The following is an 18,041-nucleotide window of genomic DNA, read 5'->3' as shown; positions in this document are numbered from 1 at the left end:
GAGGCGGCTGATCCATGATTCTCTCTCATCAATGATGTTTCTATCTCTCTCTCTCCCTTCCTCTCTGAAATCAGTAAAAATTTATTTTAAAAAAATGAGAAATGCTTTAATCCAAAGGTTGCTTAAAATGCAGTTTTGCAGCAAGGGTGAAATCACTGATTATCATACCTACTGTTGAGATCTCTGAAAGAGTAACATGCCTCAGATTAAAATCCAATTAAAAGTTTAACACTAGTTAATCCCTTAAGTTGGACAAAATGGCTCAAGATTCTAAGGGTATGGCTCTCCCATCATCTGTTGGCTAGATGTCACTTTTGAGTTAGCTTCACTGAGGAGGAGTCCAGGACAATCTGCAGCTAGAAAAGCAAGTGAACTAAATATTTAGTCACCAGGAGGGCTGACTGAGTCACTTCTCTAATATTTTGTTATATTTACTTACTTTTAAATCCAAGAGCCAGAAATTGTTTGTAAAGAAAAATAGCAAATAAATAGTATGCTATTTCCTCCTAGGGTTGATGCTTACAACAGGAAAATGGACATTAACTTTTTTTTAAAAAATTAAATCCTCACCCATGGATATTTTTCCATTGATTTTTAGGGAAAGTGGAAGAGAGAGGGAAAGATAGCAAGAAATATCGATGTGAGAGAAACACATCCATTGATTGCCTCCTGCACGGAGCCTGCAATCGAGGTGCGTGTCCTTGACCAGAATCAAATCCAGGACCCTTCGGTCCGCAGGCCAACGCTCCATCCACTGAGCCAAACCCGCTAGGGCGATATTAATTCTTAAGCAGAATTATCTTTTTATGATACTAGATGTAACTTTTTAATTACTTAACTATTGTTTTAGTCCACTACATAGTTGTCCAGTATTTTTCATCCAGGTTCCTTTAGAAATTAAAAGAATATATATTGAGACTTCTATATCAAGAAGGTAATGACTTATTACATAGTGGACTTAGGTAAGCATACCTGGATTTGAATCCTGGCTTTATTACTTATGTTTACTAGGGCAATCTAAATATTCCCCCAACAACATTCATGTAATAAATATTTGAGCCATATGCCAAGCACTGAGCTACATTCTGGGAATACAATGTGATTTTTAGCCACAAAGAACTTCGTTTCATTTCTTAATTTGTAATATGTGGATAACAATTATCCAGTGAGCAGTCTAAGAGAGGACCACAGTGAAGGTCAAATGAGACTGTGAAAGGGCTTCCAAGATTGTAAAACACTACACAAACATTTATTCATTCAAACATTTATTGAAACGCCAGGCATTGTGCTAATCACTACAAATATAACACTGAGCAAGGCATGAGGTCCCTGCCCTTATAAAGCTTACAGTATAGCAATGATTAATAACAAGTAACAATTAAGTGTGTTAAGTGTATGGTTGGGGGGAAAAAAAGGTACTTAGGGAGGGCATAGAAGGGGCACATAGTCTAGTGGGCATCAATGAAGGCTTCCTAGAGGAAGTGGTATATAAAGTGAGACCTGAAAGATGAACAGAAGTTTATCTTATCCTAACAGCAATGGTGAAGGCAGTGGAGTGATATGACCAGATATGCCTTTTGGAACAATCTGGCTGCAGTGTGGAAAAGGATCAAAACCAGAGAAAGGGAGACTATTGAGGAGGCTGTCGCTATCATTTAGGTAGGTTGATGGCCTGAATTCAAAGAGTAGCACTGGAGAATTAAGAAAAATGTAGATGGTGGACTTAACAGAAAGGTTTTTATGAATGCTATGATGTATGAAGAGGGAAAGTCATGGATAACTCAGGTTTTGGCTTAGGCAAGGGCAACTGAATGGGTAGTAGTGGTGGTACCATTTACCAAAAGGGGAAACATGACAGAAGCAGGTTTAGGGGCAAGATCAATGACATACTTACTGTGCTGCCTGAGACAGCAAAATGGACTTAAGTTGGCAAATTAGATATATGAGTTAGGAAAGGCTTAGAGAGAAGATATAAATTTGGGAGTCATTTGCATATAGGTGATACTTGAAACCATGAAAGGAAATGGGATCAGTTAAGATGATGTAGAATAAGAAAACTTAACTATCCCAAGAACACAGATATTTAAGGGAAAGAGGTACCTGCAAAGACGATTGAGCATGCATACCTGGAGACGGTATCTCCCCGAAGCCAAGTAAACATCTACTTCAAGGACAGTGGTCGGTGGTGGTATCAGAGGGTAAGAATATTCACAAAAACTTTGTGAGCTTGATTGTGCAGTTTGAGTGACAATGTGGGACAACAGGAATACAGACAAATCTTTAAAGAAAACTTGTAGGAATGGGAAATATAGAGACATAAGTTTTTTTTTTTAAAAAAAGTACTTTAACTGTATTCACTAACACAACAGACCAGTAACAACTACTTTTTAAAAAATATTAAAAAAAAAAAAACCTGCCATGCACTTACAGAATTACTTAACACAGAAAACAGTAAAATACACATTTTTCTTCTACAAACAAAACTAGTTTATAGCAAATTCTCTATTACTCATGGTCAATTTAAAATCCTTTACTTATATCTCCCCTCCCCACCCACTCAATGACTATATGATGCGAACTAATTTTATTATTACTGTAAGCAAAATATATACTAGAACTTCACAAAATGTACAAGACTTCAATATTTGAGGAACCAGGGTTAGAAAGCAGCAGCAGCTTTCAGGTATTCTAGTCATTCTTTCAATAAAGCACTTGCCATGAAAGAGAATACTCCAAACTATTGGGAAATTACTGGTAGATTTGTTTGGTTGGATTTTCATTGTGTTGTTTTAAGCCTACTCCGTTTACCAAAATCTCAACTTGACCATTCTTGACAAGTATCTTGTTATAAAACTTGCTTTTCTGCCCTCAATGAATTATATATAACAGATAGAGTCCTTTAATCTGGTTCAGTATTGATTTACAGATTTATAAATGCTATTGTGAGCTACCAGAACATGTCGAGGCTTTTACCTTACCAGCCAAACTCAGAATGTTGGAATAGTCTCCCCTATCAAGTTTGCCCAACTTGTTCTTCTAATTTTGCTTCTACCGGTAATTTTCCCTGTCCCTCAAAATAAAATAATCTACACTGGGGGGTCCTACTGGCACTTTGAGAGGAATGATAATTCCTGTGCCAGGTTGACCTATGCACTTAAATGCCATCAGAACCCCCCACCAACTAGGACAACCAAAAAAATCCCCTGTATGTCCCAACATCCTCTGGAAAGAGGGTTTACTGCCTCTGATTGAGAACCACTGACACAAGTTGGTTCTTTTGGCACTATTTTGATTGCTGAGGCATCAGTTCCTTCTCAATTCCTAGTTGTATCCTGGTTCCTTGAATTTGCTGGACTAATGACCATAGAATAACGTGTAACAATAGTTAAGACAGGACTTTAGCACACGTTTTCAAATTGTACTTGAGGATCTATAAACTGGGTCCTGTTTGGAAGTCATTTTACATATTTGGCTTTACTATACGATTTCCTTTTCATGGTTAACATAAGTTTGAAAATTACTGTTTTAGCACAAAGCCGATGGCTCACTAGAAATATGAAATTCCTAAAATCTGAATAAAGCTGCTTCTTGAGTTAAATACTTCTACTTGTGCACTGTCTTAAATACAGAATGTGGGGCAGCTTCAAAATCTCTAATAAATGCACTTCTATCAGCTAACAAAATCTGGTCTATCACTATAAAGTAAAAAGTTCCCTTTAAGCAGGATTTCTTTATAAAGCAGTAACACCCATGCAGATAGGACAAAGAAGCTAAAGTATCTCACACCTCCTGATCCTGGAGTGCAAAAATATTTTGCTTCATCCTTCTTGCCAGGGCCAAACATTTGTCTACAATAGAAAAAAAGCATTACTAATGGGCAATCATTAAGATTCTATACTTACCATAGTCCTTTAATAGGTGAACTAGTAAAACAGCACCCAATTGTGAAAAATTCAGGGGAAACCTCCAATAATTGGTTAGTCTGACCTCCAAATTGCAGGAAGCCTTCTAATCAGCAATTTAAAAATAATTCTTGCCCTAACCGGTTTGGCTCAGTGGATAGAGCGTCGGCCTGAGGACTCAAGGGTCCCAGGTTCGATTCCGGTCAAGGGCATGTGCCTTGGTTGCGGGCACATCCCCAGTGGAGAGTGTGCAGGAGGCAGCTGATCGATGTTTCTCTCTCATCGATGTTTCTAACTCTCTATCCCTCTCCCTTCCTCTCTGTAAAAAATCAATAAAATACATAAAAAAATAAAAAACAAAATTCTTGCTCCTAAAATTTTGATTATTTCCTCTATTAGGAATATCATTATCACTGTGGTGGATAGGGAAGAGGTCAGAGGGAGGAAATCTGCCAATATTTACTCCAGACTCACAAATGTTTTTTAAAAGTTTCAAACATTTTGACAGACAAGTTCCTCCACTGAACGTATGTTCTTCCTTTTCAGGAACTTCTGAACTTGCTATGTGAATTTCTGCAAATAGGCTCAAACATACAATTAAGGAGATGATAATTTTAGACTATATGTATCAGAATTCTAACATTTTTTAAAAATATGACCTAAAATTTCTTCAAAACACCTTAAAAACAGACTCCTAATTCAATTCACATCATCAGTACTAAACTTCTTTAAAAACAATTGTCATAAAAGCAAAAGACAACAACGACTTTGACATTAAGTTTGAAAAGAGGTGTTTCACGTTCCAGTCCCATGCTGCCTCTTGAGATGAGGTGAAAAAAAAAAAGTCAGAAGAATCTCAATATTCACATCATCAGTACTAAACTTCTTTAAAAACAATTATGTCATAAAAGCAAAAGACAACGACGACTTTGACATTAAGTTTGAAAAGAGGTGTTTCATGTTCCAGTCCCATGCTGCCTCTTGAGATGAGGAGAAAAAAAAAAGTCAGAAGAATCTCAACTGTTATCAGTTTGAATGAATAAACTTGGTGCATTCTCACGCTCCAAATGAGTAAACTTGAAAAGTCAAATTTTTGCTTTTAGGACTGGATTCTCGTTGAGTGTTTGTTTCAAAAGCTTATGGATTAGGAGGATTTCTTGCTCTCACAAGGGCATCCCAATGTGGCTCCATTTCAGTTGTGGCGATCCTAAACAGGGCGTGGAGATGCTCATCTGTTAACGGCTGGCTCAAAGTGTGCTGGTTTCTAACCAAATATGAAAAAGCCTTTTCGCAGATTTCACTGCTATCAAACAAGGATGCCACCTTATAGGCAACCCCTTTGATAATCGGGTAAGTTTCAGCAGACAATCCAGCATAGAACTGTCCCAGGTCTTTGTTTCTGTATTCCTCCCAAAGGTCAGAATTTGCTTGAAGTTTTGTCAGCTCCATCCTTACTGCAATAGGTGCATGTTCAGCTTTAAAGTTAAATGGATTTGCAAAGAGTTCTAAGTCCTTTTTAATGAACTTGAGGTCCTTGAAATGTCTATCAAATTCTTTTTGCAGGCGACAGATCACCACTTTATACCTACCCGGATCAAGAATTTTGTCTTCTTCTTTAATATGCTGTTTAAGCTCATCAACGACTTCTCTCAAGGCAGCAAAGTGTGTTAGATTTTTTTCCTCAATATGTCTGTGCAGTAAATTCAGCTTAGCATCAAAGCTAGAAATATGGTCAAATGCAGTAGCAGCAAAGACTCTATTGAATCGCAGTAGTTCACTGAGGTCTCGGAGGTGGTTCATAATATCCACCAAGAAGCCAAAATCACAAAGCCACTCTGGGTCTGAGAAATGGGCTGTTGTTGCCCCCACCGAAGCCAAGAACGCTTCGATCTCTCTCCTTAATGAAAATATTAGCTTTAAAGTCTTCCCTCTTCTCAGCCAATTGTTCAGACACCGTCCATTAACCCTTTCGCCATGCTCTGACTCCGACGAAGTTAGTAAAGCCTGGAATTCGGGTCGCCGGATGCCTCTTGTCTTAATCAACAGTATCCAGTCCGATACGGTACTTATGACCTGATTAACATCAACGTCGTAGGAGCTCAACAGCTCCAAGTGAAGGAATCCCGAGTAATGGATGACATTCCAACAGTTGGGGCTTACAGCCTTTTCTCGCATGTACGACACCAGTCCAGAGTTCTCACCAATCATCCGCAGGGTGTGGGTGGTGGTTAGTCCCACCATTCGCTGCAGGCTAAGCCCGGCCGTCTGCAGGGCCTCAAGGATTGCCGCCATGAGAGCACCAACACTGAAGTGATTAGTCAGGTTGATAATGGTCAGCAGCTCTTCCTGCACCTCCAAGTCCACGTCCACGCCGCGGACAAAAACCAGGAGGTAGTTCTCATAGGCCACAAAGGCCTGGTCATCCAAGGCCAGGGAATAGGCTCGAAAGTCCTTGGCTCGGTTAAAAAGCTGGCTGCGGAGGTTCTCGTTAATGTTCAGGACCCTCTGCCGGATGGTCTCGGGGGATAAATCAATGCCACCCAAGACGCCTACGTGGTCCGGCAGCACATCATTCAGCATCACCTCCAGGCACTGGTACACAAAGTCTCCCTCACCCCCGCCGCGACCCCTCAGGGCCAAGAGGCGGGCGATGCCGAGGCCTGCCCGCGCCGCTCTCTCCTCTGGAGTGGGCGGGACCACCTCGGGAATGTCGCCCTGCCGCAGGCGCTCCACCAGGGCCTCGCGCTCGCCCTCCTCCACATACCGCTGGTAGTACCTGTGCTCGGCCTCGTAGTGGCGCCTGACGTCGCGTTCGCTAGCGGATACGACGAGGTGGGCGCAGACCAGGCAGCGGGCCCCTTCGCCCTCCGGCGGCTCCACCACCAAATAACGCTGGGTCCACTCGGGCCGGAACCCCCGAGCCTCCTCCACATCCATTTTGCTTCTCTTAGGTGTCATCCACATGATGCCGGAGGTTAGAAGAGCGGAGCAGATCTCCCGGAGGCTGCAAAGAGACAGGCGGAGTAGGAGCAAGCGCCAAACGCCACCTAAGCTCTGCGCAAGATCACCCGAGCCGCGCGACACCGAGCTCCCGCTAGGGCATCTGCGTTCCGATTGGCCGAAAGAGCGGACAGTGATTTCTGTCGCGCAAGCGCAAATCCTTCTAGCTGCTGGGCGGAAGCTGCTTTAGGGTGGGACGAAGAGGCCCAGGAACCCACGGACCTAAGGAACTTGACTGACGTTCAAACTGCCCAATCAATAGCTCCCTCGCTCGGAAACGGCGCTGCCGCAGGAAAGGGTGGGGGAGGGGGGCCGCGCCGCGTACACAGAGTTAAGGGAATAGCGTAAGCACGAAGCACTGTAGTGATTGGCTGACGGCACGTCCAGTGAGCATCTCGACGTGACCTGGACTCCTCTGGCGCCAAAATGTCGCTTGTAGCGGGCGTTATTCGGCGGCTGGACGAGACTGTGGTGAACCGCATCGCGGCAGGGGAAGTTATCCAGCGGCCGGCTAATGCCATCAAGGAGATGATCGAGAACTGGTACGGAGGGAGTCGAGCCGGGCCTCCTTAGAAGCTACGACCTAACGGGCCGCGCAGGGATGGCGCGGACACGCCTCCCTGCCCTCGGCGGAGGCGTGTACAGCGCATGCCCACCGTGGCGGAGGCTTTGGGGGTCCTGCCTTCTCGCTTCCCGCGCGCTGTCTAGAGATTTTTCTAGGTTTACGGGGGGCGCGCGCCGCGGGCTACGTAGTATCGTTTTAATGGTGCCATTAACTAAGGAATTGCCTCTCAAGTTATAGTCGCAAAAGATGCAAGTTTTCAGTGGGAGAAAAACATCTCCTTTTTTTTTTAGCATTTATTTTTTTTTTATTGCTTAAAGTATTACAAAGAGCATTACATATGTCGCCTCCCCCCCCACATCTCCGTCATCCTTCATCTTATCAGTTACATGCTTATTCCAAAAAAATCATGCACATTCAAGAGTACAAATTTTGAGTTTTATTATAAATAGTCAAGATTTTAGGACAGGCTGATGACCTTTCTCTGGGTTTAACTTGTGATTTTCCTGTTGCCAAATTAGTGATCCCCCTTGGTGCTTTCCTGCCATTTTATGGCATATTCCGTGGATTCTGAAGTTTGGAAATGCCACACAATGTGGAGGGAAAAGGTTAAAAACATGGAAGGAAAGATGGTGTAAACTGTAAACCTCAAAAAAGACATGTTCCTAACATTGCGTAAGAACTTTGTGTTAAAGTCAATTGTTATTAATGAAATCCATACCTTAAAAGAAAAAAAAAATGCCCCAGCGAAGAAGGGCACGTTTAAAGGGATTTGTTGTGAAAACAGACTGCCCGGGAGAGCGGGACTGAAAGAACAGTGGGTCCGACAGGCCTGGCAAGGGCCAGGCGGGGATTAGGAGGCAGACAATAGCGGGAACAGGGAACCAGGGCGGGCTTCTCCTTTTGACTTTAATTCATAAAGGCTGGCTTGTGTCTGCAGTGTTAGAATGAACACTGAACGTGCTGGGCCTATTGTACTGTGCCAGACAGAATCCTGTACAACAAAACTAAACATTAGCTCAGTAGCTTATCATTAATTCCATAAGCAGAGACTTTTTATGGATCCAGTTATGCTCCTTTTTTTTTGAATCGTCTAAAGCAGCGGTTCTCAACCTGTGGGTCGCGACCCCTTCACAGGGTCGCCTAAGACCATCGGAAAACACATATATAATTACATATTGTTTACAGTAGCAAAATTACAGTTAGGAAGTAGCAACGAAAATAATTTTATGGTTGGGGGTCACCACAACATGAGGAACTGTATTAAAGGGTCGTGGCATTAGGAAGGTTGAGAACCACTGGTCTAAAGTTTTACATATGTCTCCTTTTCCCCTCCTCCCCCCAGCCCAGCCATCCCCACCCCAGGCAAGGGGCCCTCCTCCTCTCAGTGTCTGTGTCCATTGGTTCTGCTAATATGCATGCATACAAGTCCTTTGGTTGCTCTCTAACAACCCGCCCCCCCCCTTCTCCTGCCATTTGTCTCTGAATCTATTCTTGTTCATCAAATTATGTTGATCATTATATCCCACATATGAGTGAGATCGTGTAATATTTATCTTTCTCCGATTGGCTCATTTCGCTTAGCATAATGCTCTCCAGTTCCATCCATGCTGTTGCAAATGGTAACAGTTTCTTCTTTTTTAATAGCAGCGTAGTATTCCATTGTGTAGATGTACCACAGTTTTTTAATCCACTCATCTGCTGATGGGCACTTACTAGTAGGTTGTTTCCAAATCTTAGCTATTGTAAACTGTGCTGCTATGAACATACAGTTATGCCTCTTTTAATATGTAAGTCAAGATGGCTAAACAACTTCAACTCAGGGGCTCCTGAGAAAGGTTTTTAAGTAACGTATTGTCTTATTTCTAAAATAAGGAATTTCTGTGTGAGGAATCCATAACTTATCTTTCTCACACAGCACCAGCCTGAGTCTGTTTTCTTTAGCAGGTGCTCTGTGCTTGTAGGCTATTCTCTGAAGGCACAAAATATTCATTAGCTTCTTAAAGAACTTTCTGCATTGCCATATTTTCTTTCCCCCAATATATATTTTCTGAAGGAAAAGGGAAGAGTGGAGAGAAACATGTAGAATTTTTAACAACATTTTAATAGAGTCATTTAGGAACCTGAGGCTCAATCAAGTTCGAGTAACAGATGGTTGAATTAGTAGAGAAGAGGGTAAGAAAAAGGCATGTGCTGAAGGGACCTACTTCTAACGTCACTTTCCTAGAGGAACAGAAATGGTGGTGAATATCCTTTTGGAGATGATGGTTAGCCCCTTCTGCCTCTCCCCTTTCTCTAAACATAACAGTGTAGTCACAGAGCCTGTAAAACAAAGGAAAAACATGGATCAGACAGTCTTATATTTATTTGGAGTTTGTTTTTTATTCGTGGCTCATATGAAAATTTGTGCATTCAGGTAGTTACAGACTGATATTTCTTTTTCTGTTTGATTTGCCAGTTTAGATGCCAAATGCACAAGTATTCAAGTGGTTGTAAAAGAGGGAGGCCTGAAGTTGATTCAGATCCAAGACAATGGCACCGGCATCAGGGTAAGTAGAACCACAGACTCAGAGGAGCAGGATGTTTGCGTGCTCGGTGAGATACCTGCAGGAAGTGGCAGAACCTTTCCCTGTTCTAGGAACTGGGCTTTAGTGGATGGGACTGTTTGACTGAAAAATTCAACAGCAACAATAATTGTTTATTGGGTTCCTATTTTCTACTGGGCCCTGTACAGGGGAATAAGGAGGTCAAAGGAGTGAGTCATGAGGCCATTTAAAGGATGAGTGTTCTGGGCAAAGAGAGCAATATCTGCAAAAACCAGGAAATGGAAGCATGCCTGACATATTTAAGGATCAGCAAGGAGGCCAGTGTGACTGGAACAGGAGATAAGATCTGAAAGATAAGCAGAATGTGGGCCTGTGGGCCTGTGGGCGGTTGTGAAATCTTCAGCTTTTACTCTCACTAAGGGGGAATGCTGTTAGAGGGTTTTGAGCAAAGAGGTAACGTGGTTTAGTGAGTTTTATAAGAACCTCTTGTCTATAATTTTTTACTACAATTAAATGTATCTGTAAAATACATCTAGATTTTTACTAAAGAAGTTTTATAAAAACTGGTAATCTTTATAAAGATCCATGAGACAGGATAAGATTGTCAAGAGAGTGTGTGCAGGTAGAGAAGAGGGCCAAGGGTGGTGTCCTGGGTTACTCCACTGTCAGGGAGTAACAGAACCCAGCAAATGAGACAGAAATGAGACCAGTGAGGGGGAAGGAGCACCAGGCCAGTGTGGTGTTCTGGGTGCCAAGTGAGCAAGTTACTGCTCATTTAGAAACTCTTCCCCTCAGAGGAGTATCTTCTTGGATTCATTCAAGAAGAGGGAGATTCAAAAGGATTTTGAAAAAAATGAGTAATATAATAATTTACTTACTTTTTGGTATCTTCTAGAAAGAAGATCTAGATATTGTATGTGAGAGGTTCACTACAAGTAAACTTCAGTCCTTTGAGGATTTAGCTAATATTTCTACCTATGGCTTTCGCGGTGAGGTAAGCGAAGGGTTCAATAAATGTGTGAACTATCCGCCTGTGATGACATTTCTACCATTTGTCAGCATGTTTCTCGGTAGATAAACAAGATATGATACTATTTACTTGTTAGATACAAGTAAATCTAAACAAACTTAAATTCAATTTGCCAAAACTGAGACTTGTTTATAAATATTTAATATACCATAAACTTTATCTATAGGGACCCCTGTGACATTATGTATTTCTTGATGGAAGAATGAAATACCACCTACAAAGGCTTCCTGTCCAAAAATAAAATGGGACTCTGATCAGTCGTTAAATTTAAGTACCAATACACAGAAAATACAGGGGGCAAAGGAGCACAGTAAATGATACTGAGATTGGGAAACAACATGATAAAAGGCTTGTTTCTTTCAACAAATGAACTGCAAAGAAAAGAAAAGTAGAGAAGGGAGCAGGAACCTGTAGATGACAAGAGATTTAAGAGCCATATGAACCATCTCCAAAATATAGCTCTTCCTTGGATTCTGATTTGAACAAAGTGTAAAATTTTTTTTGAGGCACAGATATTTGAACACAGATTGGTTATTTGACAGTATTAAGAAATTATTGTTAATTTGCTTGGTTTAAAAACAGCATCATGGGTTATTTTTGAGTCCTTATCCTTTAAGATATATACTGAAATCTATGTGGATGAAATTATATGATGTAGCATTGGAATATATGTTATAGAAAATAGACAAAAATATCTTTAAGACTACCATAGTATCTTACTTTTTTTTTCCCTTCCCCTCCCCTCCCTGCCTCCCCAGCATCTTACATTTTTATGACGATATTCTGTGGATATGTTTTCATTCATAGACCTACATAAATTTGAATGGCTACATACTATTCTATGACATGTATATACTGTCTATTCAGATGGTTTCTTTTTGAATGTTTATGCTCTTTGCTACTTTTTCCTGTGTAATGCTCTGGTGACTATTCATGCATATACACTGTGTTTTATTCAGTTATTTCCTTAGGGTATATTTATAGAGATAACATTCATAAGTAAAATATGTATACTTTTCAAACACATTGTATTACATTCCTGTTGCTGCTTAGTGGCTTAAAACAACACAGTTGTTATCTTACAATTCTGGAGGTCAGAAGAGGGTGGCACTTGGTCTCAATTCAAGTGTTGGCAGGGGCTGTATTCCTTTCTGGAGGCGCTGGGGTACCAAGAAGCTATTGTGGAGTAGTTATTTGGGGGAGGAGAATTAGTTTTCCAGTTTTCTTATTATATGCATGTATTACTTTTATTTAATTTTTTAAAATTAAAAGGCAACCGTGACCCAATCACTGTAATTTAGGTCAAACCAGAGTGCTCTCAAGCACCCTCTGGCTCACGGTGAGCCCCACATTGTTACAGGCAAGGGCAGTGTTAGGGTAACGACCCTGGGGCTCCCCTGATTTTAAGTATATGCCTCAGATCGAGTTCTAGCAAAGCAGTTTCTTTCTGGCTTTGCAATTTCCTGGGTCCGTTTCTAAGCCCATGACCTCCTGGCACCTCCGCCCAGCTGTAGGGTATCTTTGGGTTGTTATTTCACTGTAATTACAGAAGAAAATTTAATGATGGATTTCTGTGTGCCACCCTGGTTCTCAGCACTTTGTACATATTAACTCTTTTACTCTTGACCACTCTGCAGAGTAGGTTCTGTTATTACCCTGCTTTACATGCGAGGAAACTGACACAGAGTTTGGAACCCTGCGAGTTTGACTCCAGTGGCTGTGCTCCTCTCTACCGGCTCCAGTGCCAGTACAAAGGGTCCGTCTGCCAGTGGCACCCTCTCTCCCTGGCGTTATGTAATAAGTGGTGTAGTCCCGTGTATATGTAATGTCCTTCCTTACACAGGTCTCAGAATTATTTTTAATAATGCAAATTAGCTCAATTACATAAACCAGAGAAGTTCTCTGAGCCTGAGCTGTATTCCTTATTAATGAACCAAACCTGCCATGGGCTACATTCACTGTCTCCTGAGATGCTGTCACACAGACCCCTCACAGTGCCTGGGTTGCATTTTTATATGCTATGATATCCTTGTTAAAGAGATACAACCCTAGCTGGTTTGGCTCAGTGGATGGACCGTCAGCCCATGGACTGAAGGGTCCTGGGTTCAGTTCCGACAAGAGCACATACCTCGGTTTCAGGCTCAATCCCCGGCCCTGGTTGGGGCCCACAACCAGTCGATATGCCTCTCTCTCTTTCCTTTTCACTCTCTCTCAAAATCAATGGAAAAATATCCTCAGGTGAGGATTAACAAAAAAAGAAAAAAAAGAAAGAAGATACAGATTTTAAAGGGGGAAACCAATCTTGATTATAAAGGGGAAAAATTGGTCATTTTTAATTTGTTTTGTCTTAATTGCATAATTTTAAATTTATATTTCTAAACATGTAATTGCTTACAGAAATTTTGAAAAATGTGTACAATATGATCTATTTGGAGTGACTCTGATATCCATTTTTGGAGTTCAGGCTTTAAAATTGTTAGAAGACAAATCACTGAGAATATTTAATGTGTTCTACATCTAAACAGAATTGCTATTTATACATTAATTATTTGGTGTTCTTTTTGGACTTTTTAAAAAAATATATTTTATTGATTTTTTACACAGAAGAAGGGAGAGGGATAGAGAGTTAGAAACATCGATGAGAGAGAAACATCAATCAGCTGCCTCATGCACACTCCCTACTGGGGATGTGCCTGCAACCAAGATACATGCCCTTGACCAGAATCGAACCTGGGACCCTTGAGTCCGCAGGCCGACGCTCTATCCACTGAGCCAAACTGGTCAGGTTCCTTTTGGACTTTTAATATATTTTCCCTGGTGTTAGTAATTATGCTACAGATTTAATTTGATACCCTTCTTTGTTTTTAAAACGTGTTATCAAAATGAGTGAACAGGGTGCGCATTGTTGCCATGTTGATAGAGTGGAAGAGGCAGTGTCGATAGCCTTTCCCTTAGTGATGTGGCGGAGTTGACTCAATCAGTGAATTTTTTTCATTCCATTTCCTTTTCTTCCTAGGCTTTGGCCAGCATAAGCCACGTGGCTCACGTTACTATCACAACCAAAACAGCTGATGGGAAGTGCGCGTACAGGTACAGCGCTGTCTTCTTTTTTCATCGATGTTCACCCAGAGGTGTGCTTTACGGCTGCATCTCAAAGTAATCCCATCTACACAGCAATGTTACCTTTTGTGGCTGAGCTCTTGGGTAAATTTTCTCACCTCCCTTTGGATTAGGGAAGGTTATTAGGTGATAATCTTATTTGAAGATAAGATGTGACATATCACATGTGTCTGGTAAGCTGTCTATTACACAGACATATTCTAAGTGGTAGGGTATTGCTTTGAGCTGACTGCAGGGCTGCGGCTGGGGTGCTGGAGGCTCCTGGTTGCCCAGCTGGCTCGGGAGCCACCACTCCCTGCCACACGTGCATGCCTGGGCTGGCGTGCCTTGTTGTGGGTGCCGCCGACCATCTGTCCTGCTGCCACAGTTTTCAGAAACTGATGAACAGCCTTGGAACAGAACAAAAACAGGGTTCAAAGAATCAGAATCACATCTTTGTTTTTTTTAGGTTCTGGCCATTCACTGGTGGGCAGTTCTGCCTGTCTCTCGGTCCCTTGAGCAGACAGATGTGTGAAGTAGAGGGTGGTGGAGCATTTCAGCGTATCCAGCACTGATGCTAGAGGAATTTGACTCTGAATATAACTGCCCTAGGACCTGGGTGGGGGAGGGCTGATATGATTAGAATCCCTTCTCACAAAATGGGGAACCTGAGGCACAACTTCCGTTCCTTCATCTCTGGGGCGTGTGTGCCCCTGCTCAGGACCTCCAATGGCTCCCTTTCCGGGGCGGGATGAAATGCAGTCATCATCATGGCAGCCAGCACCCTCCTAATGTGCTCTCAGTCCACCTTCCAGCCCCTCTCTCCACACATCCCCTGCCGTGTTTTCTAAAGCCTCTATTTTTCTCTTCCTGGGTTATCTTCTCTGACCTCTCCTCCTGAAACTTATTCCTCCCAGAGCCCAAATGAGTTGTCACCTCTTCTGTGACACTTCCACCTGCCCTCACTCTCACCCCAGGCTGGCTGTTTCCTTCTCTAGATCACTTAGCCCATTGTTCTCCACTTTTGGTAAAAGTCGGTGCCCTCACTAGATCAAGAGCTTTCTAAGGCCTGTCTTTGTTGCCGGGGTCTCTGCAGACCTGGTACATGGTAGCTCCTCAATAAATGATTGCAGAATTACTGAAAAAAATTGACTGTCATCTTAGGCACTGGCAAAACTATTCTTTGTAGCTCAAAACTCAAGCACTAAAAAGCAACATTTGCTAGAAGAAAAGGGATATATACACTTTTTTGATATCCAATTGGAATGGTTATGGGAGTAGTGGAAAAATAAAGAAAAGAAACATCGACCAGCTGCCTCCTGCACATCTCCCACTGGGGATGTGCCCACAACTCAGGCACATGCCCCTGACCGGAATCGAACCTGAGACCCTTCAGTCCGCAGGCCAACGCTCTATCCACTGAGCCAAACCGGCCTCGGCAACATGGCTATATTTTAAAGTGTCATTGGCATAATGTTCTTTTTTATCTGTTGGATGAGTAAGTATCTCTTCTGTTTCTATTGGATGTTTATAATCTGTTCTATTTTCTGATTAGAGCAAGTTACTCCGATGGAAAGCTGAAAGCTCCTCCTAAGCCATGTGCAGGCAATCAGGGGACCCAGATCACGGTGAGAATGGGACACGGGAGGGGGATTGTTGGAAAAGAACTTCATATAGATATTGAAATAAAATTGTCTCTGACTTTCTAAATAACAGCAAAATGAATCTCTGCTAGTTAATAGAGACCCCAGGATATCACCCTCTACACAAGATCAATGATTATTGGCTTTTGTCCACCCCCTCATCTTTTTTAAGCTGGGAGCTTCTTTTCTTGGGATGGCAGGGCAGTTGGCATTGGAAGAACCTTGAGCTTGGCTCCAGAAGAGGTCAGAGTCCCAGCCTTGCCTTCCGTGGTTGTGTGTCCACAGTCACGTCATTTACTGTCCCTTCACCTCACTTTTCTCATCTAGCCAGTGGAGTAAAGAATACCAGCCCACTCAGAGGGAGTTGGAGTAATTTGAGTGTGTCATCAGGAGAAATTCCATGATGCTGCCCTATTTCTATGATGCCACATGTGGTCTCTTCCCATTCTGTGGTTCTATAAAGCATCCCACTGCCATGCATCCCACCTCTCCGCCTCCAGCCCCAGCTAGAGCACAGCTCCCTGGAGTACAGCTCCTGCCTCATTGAGCCACGTCCCGGGCTCAATGAGGCAGGAGGCAGAGTGAACTGTGCTTCCAAGTTCGTGTTAACAGGGATTCACTCTCAGGTGACCACGCTGTGATTTCTAAGAACCCCAAATGAGCTCAGAAATGATGTAATTATTCTTAGTTCGAAAATGTTTGAATGCTGTGTGATCTTATAATGATCTGTAAATTTATGTTTGCCCTAGTAAATCTTGCGCTATTCTGGGCAGGTCTGTGCATTATTTGTCTTCATATTCCCAGTACAAAGCGAAGGGCCTGACTTAGAGCTAAGCCCCAGTACCTGTTTGAGAACTCAGCGAGTGAAAGTGGGAGGCAGGAAAATAATGCCTAATTTCCTTTGTTAAGGCTGCCCCGGGCTGTCGGTAAATAGTTGGATTCTCTGCCTTAACACCCAGCTGTAGGTGGACTGCTTGGTTCTTTATGCCCACATCTATGAATTTACAAGAAAGCTCAATCTTCTGTTCAGGTGGAGGACCTTTTTTACAACATTTCCACCAGGAGGAAAGCTTTAAAAAATCCAAGTGAAGAGTATGGGAAGATTCTGGAAGTTGTTGGCAGGTACAGTTCAGTCTCTGAGATCTCACCAGCGGGCCAGGCTCCTGGGCTTGTGAACTGAAGACAGCTGCTGGGCTGGGACACAGCCGTCCTGGCTGCAGAACGTTGCAGGCCAAGGCTTAAGTCACTAATTCTGGCTTTTCTCTCACGTCCCCAGGAGAGAGCAGTTGGTGTCTGTATCAGTGGGGGTTCTTTGGTGACAAGCAAAACAGACTGACTGGCTAACTGGAGCCCAGAATAAATTTATTGGAGGCTGGGAGTGACTCACCGAGGGGGAGAAGCGTGGCCAGCTGCTGCCTGGGGAGGACAAGAACCAGGGTGGCTTCGGCCATCTCATGTCGTGACCCTGTTTCAGTTGCTTTCATTCTGTTCTTGGTTCTGCTCAGACGTCTCTTTCCCGGGAGGGCATCTGGTTGGTGTAGCCTGGGTCCCCCATCATGTCCCACGTCCCTGGGGAGAAGGTTTCCTGACTGGCAGTCTGAGGCTGGGGAAGAGGTAGTTTCCCACAGGGAGACTAGGGACTGTTAACGGAAGAAGGTGAAGGGATTCCAGGCAAGAGAAACAACGTGACGACAGACTTAATCTGCTGGCACAGTGGCTCCAGCATGGGCTGCTGAGCCTGCGTTTCCTTGGGTTATAACGGACACGTTAACTACTTTGCAGTATTTCTGAAAAATCAAAAATGAATAAAACATTTGCCCCTAATGAAGTGGAACGGACCCAGACATCAAGGTTCTTTACTATTCCCTGGAATTGTATAAGTCAGTATCAGAATATTCATTATCTCCTGGAAGTAAAGGAGCTCTAGTGGGTGGTTAGGGTCTAAGGTGTGGTAGAGATAATTATTCGTTGTTATTGAATTAGTGCACTTTATTAGACATAACCCTTCATGGGGCAGGTAGGGGAGGAGTGATGACTAATGGCTGGGAGGAGAGGCTGGGAGACACTGGCTTAGGACGTCAGGTTGGGGAAGATGCTGGTGAGGAGCGGTGTAATGGGAGGCTCTGAGCGAGAATAAAAGAGTGCAGGGCTGCCCTAACCGGTTTGGCTCAGTGGATAGAGCGTCGGCCTGCGGACTGAGGGGTCCCAGGTTCGATTCCGGTCAAGGGCATGTACCTTGGTTGCGGGCACATCCCCAGT

At 43.0% G+C, this 18,041-nt stretch overlaps 2 protein-coding genes across 5 annotated transcripts in view; one reads left to right on the top strand and one right to left on the bottom strand.

Moving 5' to 3' along the window:
• Positions 1-4,769: 4,769 nt before the first annotated feature.
• On the bottom strand, positions 4,770-7,067 carry EPM2AIP1 (EPM2A (laforin) interacting protein 1). Its single transcript, XM_005877086.2, has one exon. It carries the CDS (start codon positions 6,864-6,866, stop codon positions 5,040-5,042), a length of 1,827 nt encoding a protein of 608 aa, XP_005877148.1. The 5' UTR covers positions 6,867-7,067; the 3' UTR covers positions 4,770-5,039.
• A 33-nt stretch (positions 7,068-7,100) lies between these two features.
• MLH1 (mutL homolog 1) overlaps positions 7,101-18,041 on the top strand; it is a 33,434-nt gene continuing 22,493 nt past the window's right edge. The window contains exons 1-6 of one of the 4 annotated variants that reach the window (XM_005877083.2): positions 7,101-7,444; positions 9,923-10,013; positions 10,906-11,004; positions 14,057-14,130; positions 15,695-15,767; positions 16,813-16,904. In XM_005877083.2, coding sequence (XP_005877145.1) covers positions 7,329-7,444; positions 9,923-10,013; positions 10,906-11,004; positions 14,057-14,130; positions 15,695-15,767; positions 16,813-16,904 — 545 coding nt within the window. In that variant the 5' untranslated portion in view covers positions 7,101-7,328. The remainder of the gene's footprint in view (positions 7,445-9,922; positions 10,014-10,905; positions 11,005-14,056; positions 14,131-15,694; positions 15,768-16,812; positions 16,905-18,041) is intronic. The other 3 variants (XM_014548432.1, XM_005877084.2, XM_014548433.1) reach the window with 3 other exon arrangements.

The sequence above is a fragment of the Myotis brandtii genome, unplaced genomic scaffold (genome assembly GCF_000412655.1).
Source record: "Myotis brandtii unplaced genomic scaffold, ASM41265v1 scaffold506, whole genome shotgun sequence".
NCBI classification, from domain to species: Eukaryota; Metazoa; Chordata; class Mammalia; order Chiroptera; family Vespertilionidae; genus Myotis; species Myotis brandtii.
This window is presented reverse-complemented; position numbering and strand designations above follow the sequence as displayed.

Coding starts and splice junctions, on each gene's coding strand:
- EPM2AIP1 (XM_005877086.2), bottom strand. CDS start 6,866: ATGTGGATGACACCTAAGAGAAGCAAAATGGATGTGGAGGAGGCTCGG.